Genomic DNA, 19182 nt, shown 5'->3' on the forward strand with positions numbered 1-19182 from the left:
CACTGCTTCTTTCCTGCTGCTGCAAACTGTGGTTCTGATTGTTCCGATTTGGGAGACAACATGTCCCTCCAAGAACCTCAAAAAACTCAGTAATTTACAGAAGGGACCAGAGATTTTGTGTCAGCCTATGAAACTCTGCAGGGAGATCAGCAATAGGACTATTTGACGTTCCAACAAACTGGACCAGGCTCTCAAGCTTTCCCTCGTGTAGAACTCTGACAGATTCTCATTTATTGGAATAATGCAGATAAAAAAGAAAATTAAAAAGTCAATTTGTTCTGTCACTGCCAGTATTTTATCAACCTTTATAAATGGTTAAGTATGAGCCAGGAGAAATTATCTTTTGTGGCTGTGACATTTCACCCAGGATAAGCTATGCTTAGGCTTAGATACATAGTTTAGAAATGCCTGCATATTAGGACAGTATCTTCTGCAAACTCCAGGCTTGGTTCTTAACTCAGAGTGCATCTATTTCCCTGGGCTCTGCTAATCATCCCAAGCCTTCCTTTCCTCATGGAAAAATACTCTGTACTCCCAGATTTGAGTATGAATCACCCTCAGAAGTGTCAGGACACTGAAGCCCTGGAAAAAGGAACAGGTAAGATGGGAAGTCCCAGAAACCAGGGAACTTGGCTGCAAGTGTTACCTTTATTTATTTCATATATATATTTCCAGAAGGACAACGGTTGCCTGGTATTAAAACCAAACCAGTCCATCAGAATCATTGACCAAAATGAGAATTTCCCTGTTGGGCCATTAGGATTGGAGTCTTATTAACCCTCCCCTATTCCTCTGGCCCATAATGCATTATGAGATAGAGGAGAAGAAACCAGGCACAGAAGACTCTCCCTCTCATGCTTTAACCCCACACCCTGTGCTCCACTTAAGCAGGATGTCTCCCCAGTTCTTGCCACTCCCACAATCAGAGCAGGTGAGGTTCACAATTATTCAGCCTCATCTCCAAGGAACCTTTAACCGCAACAGAGATCCTTGGGCCATTATGAGATGCTACTTTTTAGTTCTTAGTTATAGGAACATAAAATCACGGAAGAAAAAGCAAACAACACAAATACACGAAAGCCATTTACTCCTGGTGAATTCCTCGGGGTCCCAGGTTCAACACTTTCCGTGATGTCAGAGTACTCAGTCAGGGATGATGGGAACAGGGTGTCAGGAGAATAGTTTTGATGGTCTTGCCAGCAACAGCTTTTTCTTATTTTCCATAATTTGGTCTTAGCCGTTTTCCAGTTGTCTTCATGTAAATAAAGTGGCCCATGGCAATCATGATTCTGTAATTGTTACAGTGCCTTTGTAACTTGACACTGTTCCCAAATCCCCTTACTCACACTGCCCCGTGATGGGGGTGTGAAGGGGTTGGTGGGCTTGTGCATATGAGGAAATGTGAATGATTTCATTACGACTGAATATGCTTTACTCAATAAGTACTCAAACGCTACCACCTCACTTGCAGTAGAAGTGCTAGGGACGAAACCAAGAGACTGGCTGAATAATGGGAAGGTTAAATGCATGAGTATTTTAATAGAAAAAAATATTAAAAACAAAACCAGAACTCGTATGGAAAGAGGCTTCTGACTAGGCCCTCCTTTCTAGCAGTTTGGCACCTGATAACAAAATTTGACATTGGGGGAGGGAGCAGCTTGACAAGGTCCACATGAAGCAGCCTTGAGATTTTTCGCCCACTTCCATTTCTCCTCAGCATCAAAGGAAAGTGCATGGTAAGAAGTGAATCAGACAGCGAGGGATTTATACAGTTATCCTGTGAACATGTGGCAAAGCCATCAGGACGCAAATCTCCTGTCTTGAGTTCAGAGCTGTGTGCTTTAAGATTTGACCCCACTAAAGACAGAATCCTTCAGGCTGGTCCCTTCCCAAACCTAAGGGGCTGTCCTTGGCCACTTTCAACCTGAAGCTGTTGAGCAGTCTTTAGGATATGTAACAGCCTATTTTTTGGACGATACAGTAACCACAACCTCTTAAGTCTCTTAATTCTCCTACTTTATACCCATGAGGTAGAGGCAGGCGCACTCCAGTGAAGGAGAAGCCTCAATTCAGGTTGTACTTTGGATGAAACATCCCCTCAAGGTGTAGAAGACGACGGAGAGGTTCTGCCCAGGCCTGTATTTAGTTGCAGGAAGAGGTGATGTCAGATCTGGGCAGGTCAGGGAGACTCCCTCGAAAAGGTCTTCCCAGGCTGACAAGAGGGCTTTTCCTATTCCTCACCTCCCTTAGATGAGGGCTGAAAGCAGATCTCCTCACATGGGGACCTAGCTAGGAGGTCTTTTCTGAGTGGGTCCTCTGATGTCTAATTAAGTGATATCCTCTGCTGAAGCTTTTTCCACAGGTAGGGCACGTGAATGGTTTCTCCCCAGTGTGTGTTCTCTGATGCCTGACGAGGTGGTCCCTGCGACTGAAGCTCTTCCCACATTCGTTGCATCGGCAGGGCCTCACTGAGGCATGTCCTCTCAAGTGCTTGGCGAACGCTGCGCTGTGGGTGAAGCAGCGCCCGCACTCGCTGCAGAGGTAGAGCTCTTCGGCAGCGTGCGTCTTCCGGTGCGCCAGGTACCGCCTGTGTTCACTGAAGTCCTCGCCACACTCTCCACACAAGTAGGGTTTGCCTCCCAGGTGGATTCTTTGGTGTGTTGTTAACACAGATTTCTGGCTGAAGCTTTTGCCACAAATAGTACAAAAGAAGGGTTTTTCTCCTGTATGTGTCCTCTGATGCCTGACAAGGTCTGAAGTCCAGCGGAAGTGCTTTCCACAATCATCACATCTATAGGGCTTCTCCACAGATGGAGTTCTCTCGGCCTGGGTCAAAGGGGAGGTCTCTTCCAAATTCTTCCGGTTTAGGGGGTATTTATAAGGCGCGTTCATCTTATGAACCTTTTGGTGCCTGGCAAGATGTGAGCTTCGTGTGTAACTTTTTCCACACTCCATGCATTTATAGGGTTTCTCTCCCGTGTGAGTCCTCAGGTGTCTAACAAGATGGGAGTTACAAGTGAAGCTCTTTCCACACACAGAACAGTCATGATGCCTCCCTAACAGGGGCTGGATGGGCGTAGTTTCCCGAAGGTTCACAAAACTATTCACTTGAGAAATATTTGTACCAAATCGTCTTTCATTAAGTCCACCTAGATTGTCCTCGAAGACTATTTCCCAATCTGGAGTCTGGTGAATTTCTGGTTCTCCCAAAATAGGCCTGTGTATATCCTCCAAACTCAGATCTTCCTGCTCCGGACACTCTTCCTCATCTTTACTCCTATCTCCTGTAGAAAGGGTGAGAGGAAAAAAGGGGTCATTGTAGTGGCAACAATGCCTTCTACACAACGGGGACATTTTTTTTTTTTTTTTTTTTGAGACGAAGTCTAGCTCTGCCGCCCAGGCTGGAGTGCAGTGGCCGGATCTCAGCTCACTGCAAGCTCCGCCTCCCGGGTTCATGCCATTCTCCTGCCTCAGCCTCCCGAGTAGCTGGGACTACAGGCGCCCGCCACCTCGCCCGGCTAATTTTTTTGTATTTTTTAGTACAGACGGGGTTTCACCGTGTTAGCCAGGATGGTCTCGATCTCCTGACCTCGTGATCCGCCTGTCTCGGCCTCCCAAAGTGCTGGGATTACAGGCTTGAGCCACCGCGCCCGGCCCGGGGACATTTTTAAAAAGGGGTTTGAGACAGCAAGACTCAATGGAATGCCTGTCCTGTGCCAAGCACTTTCTCATATTGTTATGCTATCAACAAACCTTGGTATGCAGAAATATAATCTTCATTTTGTAAATGCAGAGACTGAGAATTGAGGGTTTAAGGGAATTGTACAGTAAATGGTTTATTTGCAATTCCAAAAGTTAGCATTTCTCTTTCACCCTTTTGTATTACATTGCTATCAGACATATGATGGGAGGAGAAAAGAGGAGGGAAATGACAGAAGAAATGGCTATCAGAAGGAGAAAGCAGTACTGGCTGACATGTTAGAAGAACTGATGAGAGCGGGGCCCTACAGAGAGAGAGAAGCACTGCCTAGAGGAACTGCCGGCTCAGGGTGGGTAAGACCCTTTTTGTCATTCCTCACCTGTGTAGGTAAAACTCAGGATTTCTGGCTCTTGAGTCTCTTGAGGCTCTTGGATATCTGGGACCCAAGGCTCTTCCTCTCTAACCTGGGAGATCTCATCAGGTCTGGGGATTGGAAATGCTGCTCAAGAGAGGGAAAATAGGATATCACGATTGGCTCAACAATTCCCTGTGTTAAGAGTGGACCTTTTCTATTTGGTAGGTTGTGGAGCAAATACATAGCCAGCTCAGGTCATGAAAACTTTCATCTCTTTAGTTTGTGTACTTTTAACCAAGGACTGCATATCTCTTGTCTTTCTTGTGGTTTTCACCTGCAACTCAATAATTACACCGTTGTACACCTTATCCTCTTTTCCCATACTCGAGAAAGATTATCTCCAACTCTTGTTTTAACACTCATGTGCTTACTTCAAATATTTCTGCACTAAAGCTGTAATATTACAAGTTTGTTTCCCTATTAGAGGTTTCCATTTCCAAACATTTATCTTTTACTTGAAAGGACACCATATTTTGCACCTAATCCCTCAATTTTATTGGTGGGGAGGGCATAAGAGAAGTTCACTGCATACAATCTAAGGTCTAAGATCCCCCAAAATTTCCAGCAGGAAAAAGATCTCTGGGCTTAGAATACTCTAGAATACTTGAAATTCCTTACACAGAGAGACTACAATTCCACAATCTTCTTCCAAGACATATTCTCCATAGAACTCTTTCTGTGTTGGGTCCAGATCACTCCACTGGTCCTGGGAAAAGCATACGGCCACATCCTTGAACGTTACCAGTCCCTGAAACCACATAAGGATTTCATCAAAATGTGACGCTACAGGTAGCCTCGCATTTTGTACCTGTTGAAAGTCACACAATAGGAAGACTCCATCTAGGAGATGAAAGGAGCTCAAGTGGCGGGCTGCTTAAACTCATTCTCAGGGGAGCTATGTGTCCCCTAGCGTTCTGCACTGGCCCTGCCCCCTCCAACGCCATCACTTTCCCTGAGGACCAGCTTATGTTCTTCTTCTTTAAGGTGCTGTTTAAAATTTAGGAACGGTCTTAAAAATCATCATCCCTACTTGACACTTTAATGCTACATACATTTCTGCAAAATGTATCTTTTCTAGTCAATTTTCCTCAACGACTCTAATCACTTTCAATAGTTTCTACACTCTATAGCCAAAACAAGACTTTTTTCCTCAGTTAGATTACAATCTAAAACCATACATGAATTCTATTTCTTTTCCTCCAGCCACACGGCTTAGTTTCAGGGCTTTGATCATGGTGAATACTTGCTAAATGTCTCAGCAGTACAGTCTGTCATACTTACAAAAAACTAAAAAACCCTCATTTGACAACTTCGAAGCTGTACTGGAGTGTTACAAAATAATCTCATTTTGTTAGCTTTTCTAGTCAATGGCAAATAAACAGGCGTTGGCGCCTATGGATCCAATAGAGGGTATGATAATTTATCTCATTATCTCCTCCCCTTTCTCCTCCCCTTCCAGGCATCTGCAGAACTGTGAGCTTAAAACTGGCAAGAGTGTAAATGTGTATCCTGCTTCGCCTGTTTAGTATGGCTAATGCCCAGTGGTTCTTCAAACAAACTCTCTGTGGCACAGAGGTAATCAGGGCACACCTGTGATAGAGCAGTAAGAAGAGCAACCATCTCTGAGTCTCCAGAGCTCCTCTCTGCGGGAAGGTCTGGCTCCTGGGGCACTGGGACCTCTACGAAGAAAAGGCGGCGAAGATCAGTAATATGCAGCGTGCCCCAATAATGGACAAAAATCTAGGCATCCCCCACCATCTTTGGTAAGAAGGTGGCCCTATCCTTCTTATTATGGGAACCAAGACACAGGCCTAAGGGTAGCTCCCATATCCCACACCCATCACCTATAAGACCATCAGAATGCCAAGAGAACAAGCAACAATCTGCTATCTAAGCTTGGCCGTGTTTTTAGGGGACTCTAGCTGGTGGTTCTGTCTCCTCTTGACATCCTGGATTCTGTGATTTCTTTCCATGCAGTCTACCCAGCTCTCCTGGTACAGGAGAAACATCCCCCTCCTTGCCTGCCTGTGCAGAAGCCACAATCCCCCCTTTCTGCTGAGGCTTCCCACCGCTCTCCTGCAGGGACTGGAGCTCCTCTTCCTGCTGTGGACGCTGCTCTGCCGGTGCCCCCCGATCTGGGCTCTGTGTGGTTTCCTCAGGAGACTGCCGGGGGGTCGAGCTTTGCACAGGATCCTGTGGCTCACTAGGTGACTCAGGCTCCGCTTCTAAATGCACCGTCTCCTCTGACAGGACTTCCTGGCCGTGAACATGGACAGTCACCTGGGAATAATTCCAACTTCCAGTCACCATGGAGTCAGGAGGAAGTTCTTGGTTGTCATGGGAGCTTATTTTAGGAGAAGATGTCTAGAGAAAACACTCCCAGAGGGACCCAGACAAGGAGGGGAAACTCCAGTCCCAACGCAGCAGGCAAGGAGGAGCTGAAGCTTATCCTCCCCAGAACGAGGCACGGGATGCGCAGGCCTGCAATGCTCTCTCACCACCCCCAGCTTCGGAACCCGTCACCCAAGGCTCCTTCCCATCTCCACCTGTCCCACCTGTAGCTCTCCTTGCTGCCTGCTTCCCTAGCTGACCAGCCAGGAAGGGGGATCTGTGACTGGGGATCTATGAGAACCTTTGAGGAAGTCACAAAATTCTTCTCTCCAGGAACCCAAGGCTCAACATTCAAAGAAGGGAAAACCAAAGCCATGACCCTTTAGTGGCTGAGACCCCTCAGACGGTCCCTCCACAGGTGTTCCAAAATCCAGAAAGTCACATTCATACACACACATCCCCCTAATCCGTGGGGCTCATGGATCTATGAGCAACCCGAGGGCAGAGCCCACTAATAATTTATGGGGATCCTGCAAGCCCTCCCCCAAATCCAGCCTTCCAGCAAATAGTCCCCCTCCACATCACACAGATCAGGACTCCCCCTCCTCACCCACCGCCTTGGTCTCCTGGGTTGTTTCTGCAAACCCTCCACCAGCGTCACCGCCTCCTCGCCACTTTCTGGCCGTTGGCCCCGCACCCAGCTCTGTAGTTCTCCGGGCAGGACGGTAAGAAATTGTTCCAGTACAAGCAGCTCTAGAATCTGCTCCTTTGTCCGCCTCTCTGGTCTCAGCCACTGGTGACAAAGTTCTCGGAGTCTGATGAGAGCTTCTCTAGGGCTTGCGGCTTCCTGATAGCGGAAGCGCCGGAAGTTCTGGTGGGAGGTCTCCAGCACTGGGTCATCCCTCTGTAAGACAGACTCTGGCCTACAGGTGAAATCATCTTCCAGTTTCACCATCAGAATTCCCTCTTCTTCCCAAAGATCCTGGTCCTCTGGTTCCACGGCTGTAGCCATTTCTTGGCTTTGGGGTGGTCTCACACCATCTAGAGCTCACACTGTCATTAGACCCCAGCCTCAGCCTGGACACAGTGAGGATTTTCTGCCAAGGGCCCTGGATAGAGAAGTAAAGACAAACAAGAGTATAAGCATGAAACTATACACAAGGACAACAGTCTGAGTTCAATCATAATCCCCTATACAAACTTCTTCAAATGGTTAAATCCTCTTTTCCCCAACTTCCATAACCATAAATCAACACATCCAGTTGGGAGAGGACAATCCACGACTAAAGGTGTGGTCCTCTATCCCCCTTCCTAGGCAAGGTTCATACTCCAAGAGAAAATACTGCATTTCCACTTCATGAGCACTGCCAATTCCATCTCTCAAGACTCCAAATCGGCTCCCTCCTCTTCCTGCCTACAGACCGCTTTAGTTTCAGCCTTCATCATCTGCTGCCTGGACTACTGCTCTAACTTCCTGAGATCCCTGCAGTACTCAACTATGAGCAAAGTGCAACAGAATTACCTGTGGAGGTTTTGCAAAACACAGTATCACACATTTTTCACACACTCTGATTCAGTCAATCCAGGTAACTGTATGTTTAGAGATGCTACATGCAGTTCGAAAGTGTATCCATGGTTGAGAAACACCAACCATGAGGGAGGTGTGTAAGGTTATGAGCGAAAGTTCTGGAGTCAAGCTACCTGTGTTTGAATCCTGGCTCTATCGCTTACTAGGTATTTCCAGAGTGAGACCATAGGCAAGTTCTCATTCTCCTTATGCTGGTTTCTCTGTCTATACAAGGGAGATAATAATGGTTTTCATCTAATAAATTTACTATAAGGATTAAATGTATTACTACCTTTGCTTAGAAGAGTGATGGCACCAGCGGTTATCTTCCTAAATTATGGTTCCAACTATATTACTCAATATTTTAAAACAAAACCTTTTTAATGTTAGTAAAATCAGTTCCAAAATCCTGGGAATGACACGAAGCTCTTTACAATTAGCCCCCAAGCTATTTTTCAAACTTCAGATCCTACCTTTTCCCTGTATTGCCTGGTTATCTGGTTATAAAAAATGTATTGCTGATCTTCCTACAACAGGGTGACTTTTCAGCCCTCCATGTCTTTTTGAAGGTTGTTCCTTCTGCACAGACTACCCTCCACCCTTCCCCTTTCCACGCTACATGGTGTGTTCTTTCTTTTTAACGGGTCTTGTCTTCTTTATTCCCATGATTTACAGCTTGGGTCCCTCTCACTTCTCATCTGGATGACTGCAACTGCCTCCAAATGTGAGCTACCTGCCTCCAGATTTGTCACCTTCACATTCCCACTATGACCAGTACGAGCGCTACTGGCAAATGTGCTCATGTCCCTTTCCTATCTAAGATCCTTCCATCACTCCCTGCTGTCTTGTTAAGTGAAACACAAACTTCAAAGCATTCTACATTAAGTTGATGTTCATCTTGTTATTCTCTTCGCCCTCCTCTCCAATCCTTTCAGACATCACACATACACGTATGTACATGCAAAGCACACGAGTCCCATGTTCTTTAGCTTTTGAACATGCTGTTTCTTCTGATTCTTTATCCTTGCTTAGGTTAAACTTTAAATTTTTCAAGACATAAGCTCAGGCTTCATGTCTTCTGAGATGCTTTCTTTGATCCCATTTCCCCTACTCTTAGACATGGTTAGAAATCACCTAAGTCCTCCCATAGTGACCTGGGCACCTCTCTATCCCAGTATCGGTCATATTACATAGCCATCGCTTGCTTATCTTTCCTGTGAAACTCTTTGAAGTCAGGAAGCATTTTCCATCAATCTCCAATACCTATAATAAAGTGCACAATAAATGCATGTAAAATGAATAAAACTCTACTCCAAAGCTCTTCCTATTGTAACAGGAAGAACCATTGTTTCCTCCATTATGCTTTTACTATCTTATTATTATTCACCATATCCTGTTAATTCCACCTTCTAAAGAATGTCTTTTGAATCCATCTCTTCATCTTTACTGCCATTCCCCCGGTTGAGCCATTATGACCTACTAGAAGGTATTAATAGGAACTTTAAAAAAAATTACAATATCCTCTGCTCCTCAACAGCACTGGCTCATAACAGGCACTGACACATTGGAGAAATGACTTAGTTCAACCTCCATGACTGGTTTTCTTCATCCTGTCCCCCTCCAGACCAGTGTCCACAAGCAGTTTAAGGGCTCCTTCATTTCTCAATCTTTTTTGTGCTGTACTACAATTGCCTCACATCCACATTCAAGGTTATTGATCCACTCTTAACAGCTGTGTCTCATCTGTTGTTGCCCATCAAATGAGTTTATAGTCAATGACCATATTATCTTCATTCTTTCTCAAAACCCTTTTAATTCATACTCTTATGACTTTTTTGTTTCATTATCCTCAATCACTTGCAACATACTTTCATAGTCTATTTTGGATAGCTCCCTAATTCCTTGATTTTCATGTGCAATTTTTCCTCTGCTGTCTCTACCTTATGGTGATTTACTTTTTTCTCAAGTGGCTTGTAATTTTTTATTTTATGCCCATCTTTTTACTTTCGGAGTCCTGAGAGCCCTGGATTTAAATGTGAGCCCTTTGAATGTAATTTCATTTGTTTTTTCCTAAGTGTTAATGGTTTCAATGATCTTGGACAATTTGCTTTTTAAAGACTCTCCCTCTGTTGCCCAGGCTGGAGGGCAGCAGTGCAATCATAGCTCACTACAGCCTGGAACTCCTGGCCTCAAGTGATTTTCCAACCTTGGCCTCCCAAAGCACTGTTACCACAGGCTGAGCCACGGTGCCTGGCCAAATCAGTTTTTATGTTAATTTCCCAGAGTGTTCCTGAATAACGTTTTTGTGTATTATTTAGACCGATGCCTTCAAGTAATGTTTGGCCTACCCAAGGCTCTGGAGAACCTACTTCCTTGTGCTTTTCCTGGGTCAGTGGGAAGATGTTCAAAGGTCCAGGTTTGCAGGCTGCTCAGTTCTGTAACTTTCACACAGCGTCAGCTCCCCAAGTCCTGTCTCCCTGTTGCAGTACCAGTATTAAAAGCTCAAACCCTAGAAACCTTATTTTGGTTTGGAATCTCACTGGGCCTTAGTGAAGTCAGCTTATACTTATTCTTCTAGTGGTTATTTCTTTTTCCTTCTGGAACCTATATGCTTTCCTTTAGCTTTTGTGAGACAGAGAGAGAGAGGGAGAGACAGCAGGGGCAGACAGGAACAGGATTTAATAATGGGCAGGAGGCCCATCCACATTAGCTTCACCTGCAATACTCCAAGTAGGTAAGTGGTGAACTTCCTAACATACAAAATCTGCCAATGGCTTCCCAGTGACCTTAGGTTAAAATTTAAACTTCTTAAAATGTGATACTCAAAGCCCTTCAAAACCTGGTCCCTGCTACCTCTCTTTCCTTCCATGACTGCCACTCCCATTGAAAGCCACTGCTTGAATTACTGTTCTTTCTTTTCTATACCCTCCCTGGGCTTTCCTGATGCTGTTCACCCTGTCTGAAGTACCCTTCTCCACTCTCTTCATGTGGTTAACTCTACCCATCTTTCAGATCTCAGTTTTTCCAAGATGCCTTCCCTGGTCCTCCCAGATGATGCTTCCACAGGAACTTGTATCTCCCCCATCATAGCATGCACATGTGTTTATTTTTTGTGTCATCAAAATTTTTCATCTTCTGTTGAACTCACTGGACTGTAAAGCTCTGAGGGCAGGGACATGCTGTGCCCAGCTCGATGCTTGGCATGCACCAGGCCCTCACTTCATATTTGATGAATGCAGAGAATGCTTAGTAAGGTTTTAAAAGTCTGTTTCCAGAAGGATAGATACCATGTCATATTAACCCATATTCATCCACAAGTCTAGCAAACTGTGTGCTGGATAAAGGCATACACAGGGAAAAAAACATTTATTGTTTGGATTGTAAGAATTCTCTTAGTGGTTCCCAAGGTGATAGAACCACAACTCATCACAAGAAATCTTCAGGTTGCACCAGGAATAATCCAAATGCAAGTCACACAACACTGGGCATTTGAAAAAAAAATCATTTTCCATTGAGGATTCAAATCAATTTTAATAAGCACAAAATCAGACATGAAATAAATGGAACTACAATACTGATTATTTATCCAGATAAAGCTTTCCAACCCTCACCCCAACTCCTATCCCTGGAAGACAGAATTAATACCTAGGGTCTTTTGGCTTAATGAAAGGACTTCTAGTATCTTAAAAATTTGAGAACCGATGTCCAGTGAAGTAGACTTGGAATCCTCATTGTTTTCATGCAGCACAAGGTACAAGAGATTCCACAGTATGGATCCTACAACGTATGCATTGACAGAAGAGTTCCTGCTCTCTCAGAGGGCGTTGCTCTCCGAAGAAAAAAGAATATATAACAGTGCCACACCAAACTGGCCATTTAAAACCGCCCTTCAGAAATCACAAGCTGAGATTTCTGTTGCTTGTTTTGCATTTACTTTGGCAGCCTAGGAAGACGAAGGAAAACAGATCAGCAATCGAAGGAATGAAGGAAGGAGTCTTGGTGGGGTAAGAGATGGGAAATGAAGGAGATACAGCAGTGCTGTGCACAGCACCAAACTGGGGTATCCAAAGATGTACATCCCAGCCCCTGATCCTCAAGAAGCTGGAGCTTCCCTGAGGGTTTCATGAAGTAACATACACAAGAGCCCTTGTAAAGGATAAAGCCCTCTGCAGATAACCAGTCTCCTAACTCAGTGATTATCTGAGATGTGAGCTTCATGAACTAAAATGTGTTGTGCAAATGTCAAGTATTAATATTAGAGGCAGAAAACAGATGTTGCGTTTTTATTCTATAATTAATGGGATGTGCTATGCCACAAGTATACCTTGCAATTTGTTGCCTTTGCTATTCTAATACCTTTCTTCAATTTCTGTCCTTGGAAGAGTTCCAGAGTAAGATAAAAACTATAACAAGAATAGAGAGAATATGAAACCAGGCCAGGATTAAGAGACTTGGTTCCAGAAGACACTGAAACAATATCTGCAAAGATACAACCTAGTGTCTTGAGTGTTCCTAGGATGCACAAGATTGGAGAGGAGCTATGAAGGTAAGACCTTCATACACTCCTCAGGCCAGCTGTCTCTGCCCCTTATCTGAAGGTATCACGTGGCAGTGAAGACCCACGGTCAATTCTCTTACGAGAACAGAAAACCACAGGCAATGAAATATCGAGTTCTGTACCTTAAAATGCTACTAGCTAGGGTGATCTTTCTGGACCTTAAATGACAAAGTCTGTAGTCACATACTGTCAACCTAAAGGAGAGACAGTGATCTTCCTATTTACTGGAAAATAATCTTCAGAAGAAAACAGTGATTAGAACTGAAATTATTATATTTAGCAGATATTTATATCCCTTCCAGTCCCCATTCTTATTTTACACCTTAATGCAGGCCTATAATGTGGGAATTTTAATATGGCTACTTGCTGGGGCTAACCAGGGCCTGTCAACCGCTCCTCTCAGTGTTCTAGAATAGACATTGACTAATAAAAACTGTTAACCGCTCTTTTCCAATGCTGCTGCTATTCTTTAAAACAAAAGATTAGCCCAGTACAATCCTTCTAATGGAGATATTCTTTTATTCTTAATTGTCCTATACACAAGCGCTTATCTGAGCTTTCCACGTAACGGTTAAGGACCTTGGAACACTGGGTTTGAATCCCTGACCTCGCTCATTAGCCTTGTAACACAATTTCCCTAAGCCTCAGTCTTAGCTCCAAAAATGCGACTAATACTACCTATCTCATGTGGTTGTTTTAAGGAGTAAATGAAATAACCTATAGAAATCCTTCAGCATAGAGTCTGGCATAGGGTAGGTGCTCAATATATTTTATTCATTTTCCTTCAAGCTATTTGAAATCCTTCTGGGAAGAAGGCAAGATTTAAATGATAAACAAGTAAACAGTTCTTTACTTCATCATAATTACAAAAAAATAGATGGCATAAGGAAAATCTTGATCTGTCTATTGTTATATCAAAGAAACCACGCTAAACCAAAAAAACAATCCTTGCTTTGGAGGCACTTTATGAAGTAGGATTAAATGAAAGTGTTGGAATACAGATGAGAAGGAACTTTAAACACACATTCTCCCACCAAAGACCATATCAGCAATGCTTCTAATTACCAATATAACAAAACCCTCTCCACTCCCTGTAACTGGCAGGAGACAATCTGAGGCAAACTCAGTGTACCAAGAAGACCTATGAAAACTTAACCTAGATGGCACAATGAATGAAAGGGAGTGAATTCCCTGGCTTTTGGCCTTCTAACACATGACCAGTATGCTTCAGACCATGTTTAAAACTGTTTTTGTAATATATTTTTGCCACCTAAGTTTTTTTTTCCCCCTTCATAAAAGTGATATTTGAGTAGCGAGGGGAGAAATGGCTCAAAACTTGTTACAATAGGTTCCAAAGAAAGAGAATAAGGTATAGAGAAAGGGAAGACAGGAAGAAAGAAAAAGAGGTCAAGTATGTAGTAGGTGGTACAGGGAAGTCAGCGGACGCTAAGACACAAGTATCTTCTGCCTGGAAATGCTGCAGATTTTGTGGTTAGCCTCAAGATATTAGGTGGGAATAAACATGTCATTGACAGTAAATGTAAACACAAAAATGAAAAATAAAAATTGTACAATTCACTTTATTCTTAACTAAAATGTTTTTGATGTTTATATATGGCAGGCCTAGGAGGCAATGTTAGACAGTAGATAGCTGCCTTCGGGGGAGGGTAACCTGTGTTCTGTCCCCTGCTCTTCGTTGTAAAGAGGTGTCATTTTGGACAAGTCACAGCAGCTCATGTTGAATCTTGGTTTGATTCTTTATCTAAAGGTAGAAAACTGAACCAGCTTTTTGATGCTGATGAGGAGGAGTTTTGAGAGGAACAAGGATATACACTATCTCTGTTGAATATCTGGGCCATAATGTATCAGCCTAGGACACTGAGAGAGATTTATTCAAGAGTTGAAGACAGCTAGGGGCCAAATAAAGATTTTAAAGTTTTGAGATAGGGTTTTATTCTGTTGCTACGACTGGAGTGCAGTGGCAAGATCACAACTCACTGCAATCTCTGCCTCCCAGGTTCAGGCCATCCTCCCACCCCAGCCTCCTGAGCATCTGGGACTACAGCACATGCTGCCACACCCAGCTAATTTTTAAATTTTTTGTAGAGACAGGGTCTTGCCATGTTGTCCAGGCTGGTCTCAAATACCTGGGCTCAAGTGATCTGCCGGCTTTGGCCTCCCAAAGTGTTAGGATTACAGGTATGAGCCACTGCACTCAGCCTCAAATACAGACTTTTAGGAGGTCAGATTTATATACCTGTCCATCATGGTCATGTTGGTTAACCTCCATCATGAAGCTAGGCTTTTTAACCTTCAGGAAAACTACCCCAAAGCAGTTACTGGCCTAAATAAAGCAGGTCACGCTACATGCCTCAGTTTAAAACAGAACATCACAAATTAACCTGAAGCAGGAAAAGGAGGGGACATCAAACCTGACACCAATCCTCATGAGAGCAAGTGCTCTCATTTGACAGCCAGAGTTAAACTAGATGTATGCAATTCCTACAATGAACATGATCAATGCCAATCAGATAGTCAGAGTAACCATCATTTAATTGGAAATAACATATACAACAGAGCTGACCTGAGGTGTTGCTATAGATAATTCATAACGGCAGTAAATTCAAAAGTCATTTACTATGTTTTTAGCTTTGTCATTAACACACCCTGTGTGGATATCCCCTGTTCTACGTCTAGATGACTTCCTTCTGGCTTTCCTCAAGGCTCCGTTAACTTTGAGGAGACGATAAGGGATGTGATCCCTGCCTGTTGAACCAGAGAAGCTGAGGAGCACCAGGTTTCCACTGAAGACTAAATCATGATCCAAAGGAGGAATCCCAGAAGCCATTCTTGCGTGAGCATGGCTTAATGTCTGTCTCCCATTGTGAGCCCTGGCCTTGAGAGCAAGGGTCTCCTTAGTCATTTTTATATTCCCAGCGCCTACCACTTTGTCAAGCCCTTGGTAGAAAAGGTGTTCAATAACTGCATGTTGAGTTTTATTACGCTTTCTATTTTTCCTCCCCCAACTTGTACATATTACAGAAGCACTGAAAATTCAGAAATCAGCAGGTGTCAGGGCTCCGGGGTAATAAACCATTCACAGGGATAGCTATAGGAATTTGGCATTAGCATTGATTCCAATCTCTTGGGGGTAATCAGGTGGCATAATCATGCCCTGCTTTACTGTGTAGCATAAGGTCAGTGGAGAAAAACATCAAGAAGGGAGGAGGACAAGGGATGGAGTTCAATACAGAAATATCTACTGAGCGTCAATTATGTGTCCCACACTATTCAAGGTACTGGGCAGAGAAAGATTAAAAAAAGCAGAAGCTCCGACCTTGAGGAACTTAAGAGGTAGTTAAGAAATAGCAGGATTTTAGCAATACTAGGAATTCACAGCAACAGCCCAGAATCCCGATGTAATATATACGATCAAAATGTGAGGTCCCTATCAAGAGAATTAAGAAAATCAAGGGGAAGAACTCATCAATACTTCACCTCAAAGTTGGCATATAGCATTTGTTTAGGTACGCTTTCTTAATTTTGCGAACAAAATATTCAGACCTAAGTGATTATCCACAAAAGATCGGATTACTAGTTTCTAACACAGAAGTACTCAAAGGTATTCTGAACCCCAACCTACTGCAATATGTATCACATTTGGCCAAAAGGTAGTTGTTCTCAAAGTGAAGAACCCAGATCTGCAGCATCAGTACCTGAGCCTTGTTGGAAGTGCAAATTCTCAAGCCCTAGCACAGACCTATTACCAGAAACTCTAGGGCTGGGTCCCAGCAATATGTGTTTAACAAGCCCTTCAGGTGCTTATAGTAAGTTTGAGAACCACCACCTAGCAAATGAAGTGAATCTGGCGTTCATGCAGAAAGCCATTGCTGGCCAAATTAAAGGGTTTGCTGGTGAGAGAACAAGAAAAGCAAGGGGTCTAGAACTGTTTCACTTTTTAAATCTGTGCCAAATTTACTGGGGAAAAAAATGTAAACCTTTAACTTACCTCATCTGTACAATTTGCAATGGCTGAGTCCCTCACATTGTAGTAAACCTTGTTGTACCCTTGGAATGATTGTCTACTGCAATATAGTATATACACAGAGTACAAAAAGGGTATAGCTGGAGGAGAAAGGGTGAAAGATTATGAATCCCAGGTGTCTGGTCCCAGGAGGAATAATTCCTGTCCTCTCTCCAACCCTGCCCACCCTCTTATGCTAGATAGTAACAGCAAAAAGTTATCCAAGACTGCTCCGCATTCACACGCTTCCCACCAACAAACCTCCCATGGCTATCCCACAACCTTTCTGAAGTAGCTTCCTGGATCAAGCCCCACCGGGCAGCTTGGAAGAGAAGCTGGGAGGGATGAGGGGCTCCACTAGCATTCCTTGTGACTTCTGAGTGTAGCTGCCCTGGGTGTCACCTGCAGAGCGTGGATAGAGAAAAAGCAACAGTTCTAAGCCCAGTCTCTAAGTGAGAGCCTGGGATGTGGCACTGCTCCCCAGGACCAAGGTTGTCTAAGAAAGGCTGGGTCTAAGAGTCTCCCTCTGGGGAGGTCAGTACAGATCCCAAGGCAGACAGGATTATCAAAGGGCCTAGATGAGAACATTCATTGTTTAGAAAAATAAAAATTAGACTGACACCTTTTTGAAGGCACGCAGCCTATCCATGGCACACAAACTAACAAACTTTTAGTCAAGACACTCAAGAAGTAGGTATACCCCTGCTAAAAGTAACGCTGGTGCTGAGAAGAGGTGCCAAAACTGGCTGTTAGGAGTGGGAGGAGAGGAAAGTTGCAAGAGGAGACAGCAGTTACTGGCTTGAGGGGAAGCTCAGGGTCTGTCACAGTGGCAGCTGAAAAGCCACTGGCCAAATGGACGCCAAGGACTACTATCATCACAGGTGATAAGATCATGGTTGAATGTATCTGAGTGTGTGCTGGGGGCTGAGAGGGGCTTAGTGGTGTAAGGAGATGGGGCTCGCCGGGGCAAGGAGCGCGCGGAGACGATCTTAAGCAATATGACGAGGGGTGAGAAAAGGCTGCGGAAAATAAAGGGGCCTAGACCACTCCTCCCGCGGTTCCGGGGGGACAGTTGGCGCGGAAGCGTTAGGAGGTACGAGGTACGGACTAACTACATTTCTGCAGGCCCCAGGAGGGGGCAGAGGGCGGTGGCTGGAAAGGAAAGGAAGCCAGGAGCGCCATCCATGTCCTCGGAGACACTGGCTCCGGCCACCAGGAAACACAGAGACCACAACGTCTCGGCCCCCTCAGTACACCGCCGCCACCCCTTCCCCAGGACACGGCGATTTCCCCAAGCTCTGGGGGGCGGGGTCTCCGGTCCCTCCCCCTCCTCCCCGCCCTGCCCGGCTCTGCCCGATCTGGTCCGGCCCGGTCCAGCCCGGCCCGGCCCAGCCCACTCAGGACTCACGGCTCCGACAGCTCCAGCGGCTCCTCCCCTGCCCCGGCTTCTCTCCCACCCACTCCCGACCGAAATAGCGCCGCCGGATCCGAGCCGCGCGGGGCCTAGCGGGTCGGAACACGTGGGGCCTTTGCGTCCGGAACCGGAAGCGATCGCTCGCCCCGCCTTCTTGCCGCGCTGGAGCCTTTCTAGGCTGTGGGAGGTTTGGTCCTCTCTATGCGCCCTCCGCGGGCTGCGGCTCCGTGCTCCCAGAGCACCCAGTGCGAAGAAGCCTCGGACCCCACAGCTTCCGTCCGCGGCCCCCAACTCCACTCTGCAGCGAATGAATTAACATCTTGGGCCTTTCATTTACACGCATACCTTCTGCAAGGGTTTTCTTTTTTCTTTTCTGTTTTTAATCTTTTGTGTGTTTGTTTTCATTTGGATACCTCTACGTGTTTTTCTTGATATTTTTTTTCTTTGCATTGTCCGCTGCAGCATGGTAGAAAAGGGCAGCGTTAGGTTTGAATACTGGCTCTTGCATTCACCATCAGCAGCAGGGCCTCGGCCGAATCACTCCATCTTTGAACCCTATTGTGCATCATAGAAAATGGGCATAATAATACCGTTTACTCTGAGGACTAAATGATACATTGCCCATGAACTGAATGGAACATCAGAAGCTCAGAAAGAGAATAGTTACGGTATCACTGCTCTTTCTTTCCCTTTGAGTGTTGCTTCGTATTTCTTTACTTTCAGGCTGTCTTCCCTGATCTCACTTGTTCGTTTTTGTCTTTTGGGGACCTTTCTGCCCATACCTGACATTTTCCTTTGCTCTCGTCCCTTTTACCCTGTAAGTCACCACTCTCCACGTGCCATGTGCCACCTCGTTTTCATGGGACACGTTGCTGGGATCTGTTTACTGGGTTTGAACCAAAGGATTAGTTACTTTTTGTGAAGTGGGAGTGTATTAGCGAAACAGAACTAATAGGTGTGAACCCAGAAGGCAGGACAACTCCAAGCGGGGAGGGGGGCTTCCAGATCATAAGTAGATACGAGACAAATAGTTGCATTCTTTTGAGTTTCTGATTAGCCCTTCCAAAGGAGGCTGTCAGATATGCATTTATCTCAATGAGCAGAGGGGTGACTTTGAATAGAAGGGGAAGCAGGTTTGCCCTAGGCAGTTCCTGGCTTGAATTTTCTCTTTAG

At 44.8% G+C, this 19182-nt stretch overlaps 1 protein-coding gene across 3 annotated transcripts; it reads right to left on the minus strand.

The window, feature by feature from the left end:
- Positions 1–629: 629 nt before the first annotated feature.
- ZNF202 (zinc finger protein 202) lies at positions 630–18138 on the minus strand. 3 transcript variants are annotated; one of them, XM_025358374.1, is made up of 9 exons: positions 18004–18138; positions 16878–16997; positions 16581–16656; positions 7057–7555; positions 6185–6395; positions 5706–5794; positions 4734–4863; positions 4080–4199; positions 630–3284 (listed from the first exon to the last, which is right to left on the minus strand). In XM_025358374.1, exons 4-9 carry the CDS (start codon positions 7456–7458, stop codon positions 2290–2292), a joined length of 1947 nt encoding a protein of 648 aa, XP_025214159.1. In that variant the 5' UTR covers positions 7459–7555; positions 16581–16656; positions 16878–16997; positions 18004–18138; the 3' UTR covers positions 630–2289. The 3 variants fall into 3 exon arrangements, with proteins under 3 accessions (XP_025214159.1, XP_025214157.1, XP_025214158.1); XM_025358372.1 differs by having other exon boundaries at positions 16581–16696; positions 18004–18129; XM_025358373.1 differs by lacking the exons at positions 16581–16656; positions 16878–16997.
- Positions 18139–19182: the final 1044 nt, after the last annotated feature.

This window comes from Theropithecus gelada, chromosome 14 (assembly GCF_003255815.1).
Source record: "Theropithecus gelada isolate Dixy chromosome 14, Tgel_1.0, whole genome shotgun sequence".
NCBI lineage: Eukaryota > Metazoa > Chordata > Mammalia > Primates > Cercopithecidae > Theropithecus > Theropithecus gelada.

Coding starts and splice junctions, on each gene's coding strand:
- ZNF202 (XM_025358373.1), bottom strand. CDS start 7,458: ATGGCTACAGCCGTGGAACCAGAGGACCAGGATCTTTGGGAAGAAGAG. Junction 6,396..7,056: donor CCAGGAGACCAAGGCGGTGG/GTGAGGAGGGGG, acceptor AATTATTCCCAG/GTGACTGTCCATGTTCACGG. Junction 4,200..4,733: donor TGGAATTGTAGTCTCTCTGT/GTAAGGAATTTC, acceptor TCTCTTGAGCAG/CATTTCCAATCCCCAGACCT.